The following is a 10,903-nucleotide window of genomic DNA, read 5'->3' as shown; positions in this document are numbered from 1 at the left end:
AAACAAATGATGAAAATTTGACGTATTTAGCTTACAACCATCAGACTTTTACGTTGATGTATTCCATGTCAACCAGCTGTGTGAGTAAACCCAAAGATTACTAAGACCAATAAGGACCTATTTTAAAAGGCACAATGAAGGATCCCAATCCCAACCCTGCTGAACTCTTCTTCAACAGCTATGACACAACCTTTTTTGAAACTGAACGACTCCATATTGATCCACAGAGACTGCAAATCTATAGTAAACTAGATTCTAGAAAAGTTTATACTTTTCTTAATTTTTTGCAAGAAGTTTCATTAAAATACATGTTGCTTAGTGCCTAACTGCTTACAGCCCTAGTTTCAGGTAATTTTTCAGCTACAACCATGCCACAAGATCCATACATTTCTGTCTTCTGGTTTTAACTTATATTCGTCTGCTTGTGCTTGATGGATATTGCCAATTTGCCATATTTTTTTTCAAAATAGATTCGTTTTGCAATTTTCTCTTCAAATTTATTTTCCTAACTCTTTTCCTAGCGGTTTTGTTTGTTTGTTCCACAAATGTTCTAATTCCCTTACCCGTTGCCCGTTTTCGTCCATGCCAAATGCCAGCCCATGCAACAACTGCCCGCCTGGGTCATGGTTGTTGATATAATGGTTCCCACTGTCTGTGTTATAAGGTCCCATAAGGCAGCTGATTTTTTTGTGATCTTTGGTTACTGCGACAGCCCCGCGACCTGGTGTTGGAAGGGTGGAAGCTTACACTGAAACAACACAGAAATTTTCTAAGTCCCTCGTAAACAAATCAGAGCTATGCGTACTTTGCGGCTTTGCGCATCCGTTAAACAGATTGATTGACGATTTTCTAATTAAGATTAATTTCAGATGATAACAATAGATTTCATTGGTTCAATTTATAACTTGTAATGTGTATTAACATACATACAATTTACATTTAGAAAAAAAAAATTAAGCAAGTTTTGCCATCTTGAAATTTTGTCGCACGTTACTATCAACTTCTGCCAAATTACGTTCTTGAAAACGCTTTGATTCAAAATGATATCTAACTTGTACGAATTCCATTATTAAATAAGGATACGAGTCAGCACGGTGTGTGTCACAAAAAAAAGGACTCTCAATTGAGATTCAGATTCAGATTGTAGTTCTTTTTCAGGTGGAATGTGTAGGAGTGTATCAGAAGTAGGTTCCTGGAACATGTCTTCTGTTGTTACACATGGTAATGCCACAGGTTCAGCTGCTTCCATATCATTTACTTTTCCTTTTTCAGCGTCAAGTTGGTGTATAGCTGTAACATAACATGTCATGTTTTAAAAAAATATCTTATTACACTTAGTTTTTAATTTACCTATGCTATTTGACGTTGACTTCTTTGCATGTGATGGGATAAATACATCGGTGTTGTTATTCGACAAAAATGATTGATTGTCCAACTGCAGCTTAGGATTAGCAGCTTTAGACTTTGCTGTTATATTTCGATATGGTGACTTAAACCTATCACTGTGAACATACTTCTTTGCAGCAGGTCTTTCGAGTACGCTGACATCATTTCCTGTTAGAAACATACAGAATTAGCAGTATTAGTATAACTTAACATTGTCATGGATAATTAAAATTTGAGAATACTTAGCAATTTACTGGGCCGAGCACCTGATTTTAATTTCCATTTCGGATAACTGTAAAACACGCCTTGAATTTCTCTCCCTTTGAGTATGTCGTTCTCTTCAAAATGAATACTGCAAATTCTGGACTGGCAAGTGAGTCCTGGCTTTTTAATAATTTCCTGCCAGGAATTTAGACACAACTTCGGTGGATGGAAAAACGCAAGACTTTCATTTTCTTTGTTATAAGAAGATTTACAATTAAAAACGAAACATGGTTTGCGTGTCATTTTACATTAATCTGCATTTCCGCCATTAAAACGTGAATTCTTCGTTTCTGCAGTAAGCCATTCAGTTAGAGATTGTGTGGGCAGATGGCAGCACTTTCGTAGTAACCATGCCCTGAGGAAAGATCATTGACGGAGAACTTTCAATTTTTTTCTTATGGGACCTTATAACACAGACAGTGGGAACCATTATATCTACAACCATGGCCTGGGTTGGCCGGTGCGTTGGTGGGTGTGAAGTGAACGCAACTGCAGGGCCTTTGTGATTCTACGTCTGATTTTTCCCATTTTTTCGTCCCAGCATCGTGACGGACTGATTTTTTCAAGGAGCAATTAAAATAATCAAATATTTTTGTTAATTTAAATTCTAAATTAATTAAACTTCTACCTACAAATACGAAAATTGCCAATATTAGTTTTACTCAAACAAACGAATGGCATTTAAACTTTGTACGGTATGGGGATTCTACCAACTCGAACGCATCAAAGCCAAAGAGTTTTATATAATCCATCATGCAAATGCCGTTCGCTTCTGAATTCCTGTCCAGTTGCAACTAGACCTTGTCACATTTTTGGGCTCCCAGGGAACACACAAATTGCTGCCCATCGCAATTAAAGTTAAAACACTTGCGGCAACACGCCCATATCTTCGTTGGAGAATTTTAAATCCCTTTGAAAAATTCAATTTTGTCACGAGGATTCACGATCGAGCAGGACATCAAAAGGAGTCGACTAGTAGGTTAAACTTTTGAAACGGCATAAGGAAGGAAAAGGAACTTTAAGGGACTAAATAAATTTATTTGTTTGCCAATTGATAATAAAATAGTAATGTAAATCATTTCGAATCACGGCGCTGTGTTTGATAATAAAGCACAGCGAGTGAAGGAAAAGTCAAGAAATTTATTTCATCGGCCGTCGTCGTTTTTATTTCTTAAAATGAGCCGAGATGTTGTGGTTGTCTGCATCAAAAAAATAATTGAACCGGCGTTTGAAGTTAAAATTTTGATAGTCTGTGAGATGCCGTACCGTTACACAGCAGTGTAAGTCGCCTGCCAATTGTATATGGTGTCCATGGGTTTACTACTGTCATAGGAATTAAAGATCATATACACGACGTTGGATGATGTGGTGATTGCTGCAGGAATTGTGTTTCCGCTTACAAGGTTCAAATAAGTCGTGTTTTTGTCTCCAACCTGAAAAGTCAAATAATTAGTCTAATTATTCCACCGAATACGGTGAAAATTAAAAATTAAAAATCTAAATTTGAAATAATAAGTGCACTAGAAAAAAAATTGGGCTTTGAACTAAAATGCTGAAATTCCATTTATACAAATCGATGGATTTACTTACAAAAAGAACGGCTGCATTAGTCTCCACATTGAAGGTGTTGAAGTTCAGCTGGATTCTCTTTCCTATTGGCACGATGATGGTGACGGAGCATGAATTCATTCGCTTATTGCCGTAATCGCCGGGAAAGTTGGGAGACTGGACAACACCGGTGCCCGCTGACGTGGCATTGGTGCACATAGTTCCGCAGGCTTCCGCAATTGAAATTCACAGACGCGTAGATTCACGAGACAAATAAACAAAATAAAACAATTTCGTTCATTTGACATTTTTTACCTCATACGAGTTAACAGTTCAAGTGATTTCATCAAATAATTGGGGGCGTTACCTGATGTTGGATTACCAACGGAACAAGAACTCCTGTCGCTCTATCGAGGTTTAAGAAAATGGAATGTTTGAATGACGTTTGAAACTGGAAAAAATAATCGTTGAAGGAATTGTTGATGCAAAATGAAATTTACCGTCACAGAAAGGGTCGCCTGCCAATTGAATACGGCGCTGGTGGGTTTACTACTGGCAGCGTAAAGAAAGTTGATGAACATGGTCTCGGATGCTACGGGGACTAGAGCGGGAATTTCGTTTCCGGTTATAGTCATTTCGCCACCAATCTGAGAATTTCAAATCAAATGTGGATCGAACGCTAAACATTTGAAATGTATCGATTTCTTTTCGTTACCTGAACATAGGCCGCATCAGTTTCCACATTGAAGGTGGTGAAGTTCAGTTGGATCATCCATCCGGCTGGGGCGGTGATGGTGACAGCGCAATACCTTTGATAATAATTGCCGTAGTCGCCGGGGAAGTTGGGAGACTGGACAACACCGGTAGTCGCCGACGTCGCGTCGCCGCACATATTTCCGCAGGCTTCGCTCCAGCAATGGATTTGTAGAGACGGTCAGATTTGTGATTCAATTGAACGAGAAAAATTTCGATTCCTTTGTCGTTTCAACCTCATGTTTGTTGGGCAATCGAATCATATGTTCATTACCTGGTTTATCAACGGCGCATGTAAAAATCGGCCGCAAAGGAGTTGTTGTTGCCATTGTTGTTGATGTTGAACTCATGGTGCTGCTGGACTTTGTGGTGGTTGTCGACGGGATGCTCGTCGTGCTTGTCACAGCAGTTGTTGTGGTTGTTGTTGGTGCTGTCGTCGAAACAGTGGATGACTCTGCGGTTGTTGTGCTCTTTGGACTGGCCGTCGTCGTGTTGGTTGTCGGTTTGGCCGTCGTCGAGGCAATTTGACTGGGCCAAGTTCGTCTCGCTATCAGATTTGTTGTCGTCTTCCGGGAATTGCAAATTTCGCCAAGGGCCTCCTGTTTTGGACGTGGGAATGGGCTTGAGGTTAAATATCGAAACTCAAACGAGAAATTCAGAGACGCAACTTACCCCAGCAGCGACAGCCAAAAGGAAGACGACAGCCAAAAGGAAGAAAATAGGAAAGAACTTCATTTTCTACGGGAGGTTCGAAGGTTTATGAATCCAACGACGAAATGGGTCGTCATTTAAATGCCCGTCGTATTCAGTTTTCCTATCGATAGAAACGGGGGACAAAAGGAGGGAGGGACGTTAGAAACAGTTGGGATGGTCGTCCCAGGTTGACAGAAAAATGGCAACCGAAATGGCGACACGTAGCCAGAAAAAACCCAAACTCTAGTTCTGATTGGTGGACTGGGGAACAAACTAAAACGAGCAGAGTTACACCCAAAAATATGATGAGGTCTGCGATGAGCATCTGCGTTTCTCTGTTGCTGGCCGGCCAGGATAAGCCCCGTGCTGATTCTCTATTCCCTTTGTCGTCCAACAGGGAAAAAATCCACAAGTGTGTGGCTCTCGCAGTTGTTTTTTTATTTCTATAGAAACCTGATGCTTTACATTGCTGGTGAAAAAATGACGCACGCGTCTGTTTTCCGCTCGGGTGATTAATGAGCTCCAACCCCCTCCCGACACCACCCTCTGATTTAAACTTGCCACTCGAACCAAACGAATGACAATTACGACAGTAGTCGACACAAATCGGTCGGCTACAGCCGCACACTTTTGGTCTTGTACAATCGAATCATTTTTGGTCGCATTGATTGGTCAACACACTTAAAAACGGTTAGTTAAAATCCCTTTTTTCTTTAATTTCGTCTTCAATTCGTAGAATTTAAAGTTTAATCCAACCTACAGAAAAAGGCGTGGCAGGTTCTAATCAAGTCATTCGAGACCGACGTCAAATTTCAAAATTGGGCTCGCACTATGTCCGTATCTCGTAGGTATTTCAGCTCTTGTCTTTTTCATTGCATTGCATGTTGAAAGCCTATTATTTCTATTCTAATGTTGTCCGGCATGAGATAATAAACGACAGCTAATACGTAGTCCCAATCCACCCTAGTTAATAAACAAAGCCCTTCCAATCTTCCTTGGTGTCATTTTTGTAAAAGAAAACAAATGTTTTTAAAAAAACAATTCTCAAATAAAATACTTAAATATGGACAGTTGGTCCAGCGCTTCATAGATCAAAAAGGGGACGAACTTGTCGATATAATTGCAGCGTATCATTTCCCCCCAACGGCAAGTGGCAGCTCGGCGGGAAGCGTTTGGGACATAATAAGTTGTTATTTCTATTTCATCAGTGGACCCGGTTGAGCCAACAGAAATTGGCAGCCACTGGCCGCTTCTCTCGCCACACTATCTCAGCCCCAACATGGGAATTTCACTAAAACAAATAAAGGGAAAGACAATGAAATGATTGACACAAAAGAACTATTTCAATGCACGGACGGACGGGAAATTTTAAAAGCGAATAGACAAAAAAACATTTATTTACCCAGCATGTTCTGAAACGCCAAGCTGCGCATCCGGCAGGGGATCCAGTGATCCACGGCGGCCACCACCTGCGTCGAAAATTCCAATTCGGCCAAAAAGAAAGGCTATAATAAAAAAAAAAAAAAGAAACAAAACTACAACCCCTCAATTATTAAAAAGGAAACCAATACAAAACGGTCAAAACCCCATCAAAATAAATTTTAACATTCTTAACACTGGAGAGCATTTAAAGAATTAAATCTATTCCCCGCCACACGAGTTCGGACTGAAGAAACTAAGGGGATTATTGGGGTTAAAATTTTCTGGGTCCCTCTCAACTTGTCGAAAAGCTGAACGGCCCTTTTCGTTTCCCTTTGTAGGATCACGATGTAATATATATTACAACTACATTACACCTATTACATCGTGGTAGGATGAAACTGGATTCAAAAGTATTAGAAAATACGACAACTTTTCTTTCTTGCACATAGTATAGTTACAACACACTTTAGTTTAAGCATTCAGGAATCGGCAGTCACTGACTGGTATTCCTACTTTTACTGCTTTTACCACTTGTTGAGTTTGGAAAATCGATTTAGGTAACTTATGATTGACTGTTTAAGGTGTCTTGATTATACTTTTGATAAATTCTACCTATGAATAAGAAAATTGTCAATGTTAGTTTTAACACAAAGAAACTTTATGGGGAACAAATATTGAATCACCGTTGACTGACTGGCGGGGAAAAGAGAAAAATGCTTTTCATCAAAGTTGGTAACCTGGAAGTGGAAATCATCAATCTTGCATTTCCTGTATGTTCAAGTGTGGCTCACAAACTTTTTTCTCCATCTAGTCTTATATGATGATGAAACAAAACGGAATATAACCACAGGCAAGGGGTTTACCACTCTCACCTACCAAAACAAGAAGTTGAAAATCTTAAAACTTACAAGTCCATGTTGAACTAGAACCAGAGATTCAAACAATAATTGATTCTTTCATAATGCATCTTTTAACTATTTCTGTTTTCAAAAGTAAAGTCGTAAAGTAAACTCGACGAGATGGCGATTTTTCGTATTCTTTTTTGCACGTGTAACATTCGTCTGCTCGACGTTGCCAAATTAAAAAAAAAAAACAGACTTGTTCAGATTTGGAGCGATTTTGCGAATATTTTTTTTGTTTTGAGAATATATCAGAGCTATCGCTATAGAATACTTAGAATATTCTATAGCTCTGAATATATTATGTTTACGTGCGAAATCTCATGAACGACCAGCGGTTCTTTTTCTATAAAACTCCTCTTAGATAAATTAGAATGGATGCAATTCCTTTCCCAATTAAACTGTTGGCCCTGATAAGGGCCGTTGTTTTTGTTTGGTAGTCTGAGATGGGATTTTAGTTGTTATACCCTCGTATACGGCGTGTTAAATGTATATCTCTTGGCATGATGGTAACACGATTAGCATGAAGGGCACATAAGTTGGTGTCTTCGAAAAGACCCACCAGATAAGCCTCACTAGCCTCCTGCAAGGTACCAATGGCACCGCTCTGAAATTGCAAATCCAACTTGAATTCTTCGGCAATCTCTCGAACCAAACGTTGAAAACTAAGTCTAGGGATAAGAAGATTCGTCGATTTTTGATACCGACGTATCTCCTTCAACGCAAGGGCACCAGGACGATAACGCTCCTTCTTCTTCTTCGCACCCTCCTCTTTTACTGTCTTACGGACAGTAAGCTTCGATCCCTTTACTGTAAGTTTCTTCCGGGCAAGTTGGGCCTGCTTCATGGCAGCAATTTGTGCCGCGAGAGTAGATTTACGAGCAGTCTGCTTTTCACGAGCCATTTTCGTCGAATGAATACACAATAACGTGGTCAGGTGGTGGAGGTTCGTTTATATAGGGTGTTTGCGGACGTTTCAGAATGTCTTAATTATGATTGGCTTAAAGCCACTTATGCCCAGGGCGGCGAGAAGGCAGGGTTTCAGAAATAAATATAATTAATTAATTATTTAATGATAATAAAAGTCGGTGAAGTTGATGGAATTATTATTTTATTGCTGAAATGCTAATATCTATTACCTAGAAATATCGTTACGTTATAGACAACATCTTATTCTTGTGAAATTTCAGTCTATTAAAATGACCGTTAGATGGGTCTCTCCGATGAAAACAAATAAGTAAACAAAACGATTCGGGCCGTTGATTTTTTAAAAATAACGCAGTAATTTTGAATGAGTATATAAATAATAAGATTAACTAGATAATTTATGCAAATAACCAAAATTCTTGGCGACGCGGTCGCTGCAGTGAAGATATTTTCCCAACCTTTTCCCGTTCTAAATTTTGTTGATAAGGGGATCGACTTTCATCACCAATGTAATGATTCAAACTAATCCGATACCCAAAGGAAGCGTAGGTCTAAGAAATTTGTCCGGCTTCTCAAACGCTGCTGCTGTTGGGTGAAAGTGGATTGGTACTCATAACTCATGTTCGGATCACGCGTGTTCAAGTATTTTCAAGACGTGGATTTCCCGAGTGGACTGGTCGTTGGCGGATGTGATTACGTACTGTACTACATCTGCTTCTTTATAAGGGCAGCGCTAAACTTAACCGACAGAAGGTCGTAAGAGCTCGACTAGACATAAAAATCGCTGCATTCTGTGTGCTGGTGCCCCGGTGGTCTAATTCATCTACGACTTTCATTCACTAAAAACAGTTTCCATTATTTGAAGCGACGACCGACAGAGAACAACGCTGCTCGATAAGTTTCCAGCCAGACAAAGTATGCTTAAGTTTGATTTTGATTTTGAGAGGAAAGGGTTCACTGTCGTCTGCCGATGAATTAGATATGGCTATTTCAAATGCGAGACAATTGATACACATAAGTTTATTTCAGTATTTTGTTTTGTTTGATATTTCACTGTTTCAACTGTTGTTTGGAAATAAACAAAACGCATTTGGGCGAGTTGTAAAGGGGATGGAAGTGGTTCAAGAGATCAGTTCTGCCAAAACAAAAAAAAAAAAGCAATGCAGTGATATCTCCACCATAAGTGTCACAGATAAATAAAAAGCTCAAGTACAAAGGAAATTATAAGCGCTTTTCATAATCTGTGCTGTAAGGTTTTTATAAACTTTTTTCTTTCTGAAGAGCTCTGTCGATTTTACTGGCCAAAAGTTGAATAATTTCTACAGGAGAACTACTTAATTTTTTCTTGATACTTGACAGTTCAGTCTTATTTTTCAGATATTTCTCACCTAAATATAATAGAAAGAATTATTTTCATTCGTAAGTGTAACTGAATAACAATTGTACCATCTTCAGTACATGCGAGGCGACAATAATTAATCACTTTCGCGAAATTTTTTGGACAAGGTTCAAGCTTCCATTGGATCTTATAAAAATAAGCATCCTCATTGCTCAGTTCAACAGTGATACCTTCCGACATTTCAAGCTGAGAAACAGAAATTAGAGAAGGAAACTTTTCCTGGCAAGTATCAAGTCCAATTGTCCTTGCATTATTCATTTCACTATAACCTGGGTATTACAAATTACATTAATATTTGATACAACTAAAATCTACAAATAAATAAAACAGCACCTTTCAAAACTTTGAAGATCTGCTCAACATTGCATTCAACATTTTCAAACCATTGCTCAAGCTCTTGTTTGCAAGGTACAGAAGTTTCAATAGTGCATTTTTTTACATAACCCTTGAGAGAGGTTTCCTGTGAGTAGGTGTCAAGCTCAAAGTTAAGAATAATTACATAATCGCATAATAAAGATGTGAATTGGCTTACTTGTTTTGCACAAACTATAGTGAGTTCAAATTTCAACTCATCAACAGTGCCTAGAATATGCCACTCCCAGTCCTCTTTTTTGACACAATTGGCTTGTTCAATGACCATGCCAAAACATTCGGACCACATCATAACATTCTTTGACAATTCTGAATACTTTTCTTCTTTTCTGCAGACATTGTAAAAATTATTGAACAAACGGTTAAAAAATATTAAAATTTTACCTCTCAGGATTTCGCAATAATTGAAATTCCAAGTTTTTTAAGTCACTTTTCATCTCAGACAATTCTTTTTTCTCATTTTTCAATTTTGAGACTAGCAAACGTTTCTCCATTTGAAGAGAATACAATGTTTCTTCAACAGGTAAGACTGCTTTGCTTGCTTCTGCTTTTGATTCTGTAGGTTTGGACTGTTTTCGTTTGACTTCATTGGTACCTGTTTTCCCTTTTTTTCCTAACTTGTCCACCTGAATTTAAAAAAGTGAACCAATTTTCAACTAGCGAGGAAGTGTTTTATTTGGTTTGTTTGTTTTTATTTTACCGCAGTTTTTTTCGGCATTTTTTCTTTTAATTCTGTAGGTTTGGACTGTTTTCGTTTGACTTCATTGGCATCTGCTTTCCCTTTTTTTCCTAACTTGTCCACCTGAATTTTAAAAAGTGAACCAATTTTCAACTAGCGAGGAAGTGTTTTTTTGTTTGTTTTTTTACCTCAGTTCTTTTCGGCATTTTAAAAATTTGAATCTTGAAATACGTAAACTAAACTAATTCAAAATGAAATAATAACTCAAGTTCAGACTTTCAATCTTCAGAGTTTTGAGTGAACTTGTAACTTCAAATCATGACTGATGGCATACTATAACTTCTAGGCCGGGATCAGCCCTTGATGGGGGGTTCGTTTATGTAGGGTGTTTGCGGACGTTTCAGAATGTCTTGATTATGATTGGCTTAAAGCCACTTATGCCCAGGGCAGCGAGAAGGCAGGGTTTCAGAAATAAATATAATTAATGAATTATTTAATGATAATTATATTAAATTTGGTGAAGTTGATGAAATTATTATTTCATTATTATTTCATTGCTGT

General features: G+C 38.3%; 3 protein-coding genes across 5 annotated transcripts; all 3 read right to left on the bottom strand.

The window, feature by feature from the left end:
* Nucleotides 1–892: 892 nt before the first annotated feature.
* Nucleotides 893–1,622, bottom strand: LOC124208840. The gene is made up of 2 exons (XM_046606715.1): nucleotides 1,351–1,622; nucleotides 893–1,290 (listed from the first exon to the last, which is right to left on the bottom strand). Exons 1-2 carry the CDS (start codon nucleotides 1,565–1,567, stop codon nucleotides 1,070–1,072), a joined length of 438 nt encoding a protein of 145 aa, XP_046462671.1. The 5' UTR covers nucleotides 1,568–1,622; the 3' UTR covers nucleotides 893–1,069.
* Nucleotides 1,623–2,670: 1,048 nt separating this feature from the next.
* Nucleotides 2,671–7,122, bottom strand: LOC124210067 (cell wall protein DAN4-like). Of its 2 annotated transcripts, XM_046608368.1 has the most exons (12): nucleotides 6,975–7,122; nucleotides 6,750–6,878; nucleotides 6,047–6,678; nucleotides 5,753–5,935; nucleotides 4,624–4,765; nucleotides 4,226–4,550; nucleotides 3,914–4,101; nucleotides 3,699–3,845; nucleotides 3,566–3,605; nucleotides 3,241–3,428; nucleotides 2,917–3,083; nucleotides 2,671–2,849 (listed from the first exon to the last, which is right to left on the bottom strand). In XM_046608368.1, exons 5-11 carry the CDS (start codon nucleotides 4,684–4,686, stop codon nucleotides 2,919–2,921), a joined length of 1,116 nt encoding a protein of 371 aa, XP_046464324.1. In that variant the 5' UTR covers nucleotides 4,687–4,765; nucleotides 5,753–5,935; nucleotides 6,047–6,678; nucleotides 6,750–6,878; nucleotides 6,975–7,122; the 3' UTR covers nucleotides 2,671–2,849; nucleotides 2,917–2,918. The 2 variants fall into 2 exon arrangements, with proteins under 2 accessions (XP_046464324.1, XP_046464323.1); XM_046608367.1 differs by lacking the exons at nucleotides 5,753–5,935; nucleotides 6,047–6,678; nucleotides 6,750–6,878; nucleotides 6,975–7,122 and having other exon boundaries at nucleotides 4,624–5,105.
* A 1,772-nt stretch (nucleotides 7,123–8,894) lies between these two features.
* On the bottom strand, nucleotides 8,895–10,701 carry LOC124210068. 2 transcript variants are annotated; one of them, XM_046608369.1, is made up of 7 exons: nucleotides 10,531–10,701; nucleotides 10,364–10,465; nucleotides 10,048–10,289; nucleotides 9,824–9,992; nucleotides 9,625–9,769; nucleotides 9,339–9,560; nucleotides 8,895–9,280 (listed from the first exon to the last, which is right to left on the bottom strand). In XM_046608369.1, exons 1-7 carry the CDS (start codon nucleotides 10,546–10,548, stop codon nucleotides 9,150–9,152), a joined length of 1,029 nt encoding a protein of 342 aa, XP_046464325.1. In that variant the 5' UTR covers nucleotides 10,549–10,701; the 3' UTR covers nucleotides 8,895–9,149. The 2 variants fall into 2 exon arrangements, with proteins under 2 accessions (XP_046464325.1, XP_046464326.1); XM_046608370.1 differs by having other exon boundaries at nucleotides 9,625–9,751; nucleotides 10,531–10,700.
* Nucleotides 10,702–10,903: the final 202 nt, after the last annotated feature.

Source organism: Daphnia pulex, chromosome 12 (genome assembly GCF_021134715.1).
Source record: "Daphnia pulex isolate KAP4 chromosome 12, ASM2113471v1".
Lineage (NCBI taxonomy): Eukaryota > Metazoa > Arthropoda > Branchiopoda > Diplostraca > Daphniidae > Daphnia > Daphnia pulex.
The sequence above is the reverse complement of the archived record's forward strand: the minus strand, read 5'-3'. Positions and strand labels throughout refer to the sequence as shown.

Coding starts and splice junctions, on each gene's coding strand:
- LOC124208840 (XM_046606715.1), bottom strand. CDS start 1,567: ATGTTTCTAACAGGAAATGATGTCAGCGTACTCGAAAGACCTGCTGCA. Junction 1,291..1,350: donor GTCAACGTCAAATAGCATAG/GTAAATTAAAAA, acceptor GTTATGTTACAG/CTATACACCAACTTGACGCT.
- LOC124210067 (XM_046608368.1), bottom strand. CDS start 4,686: ATGAAGTTCTTTCCTATTTTCTTCCTTTTGGCTGTCGTCTTCCTTTTG. Junction 4,551..4,623: donor TTTTGGCTGTCGCTGCTGGG/GTAAGTTGCGTC, acceptor CGTCCAAAACAG/GAGGCCCTTGGCGAAATTTG. Junction 3,606..3,698: donor AGGCGACCCTTTCTGTGACG/GTAAATTTCATT, acceptor AAACCTCGATAG/AGCGACAGGAGTTCTTGTTC.
- LOC124210068 (XM_046608369.1), bottom strand. Junction 10,290..10,363: donor AAATGCCGAAAAAAACTGCG/GTAAAATAAAAA, acceptor TTTTAAATTCAG/GTGGACAAGTTAGGAAAAAA. Junction 9,281..9,338: donor CCTCGCATGTACTGAAGATG/GTACAATTGTTA, acceptor TATTATATTTAG/GTGAGAAATATCTGAAAAAT.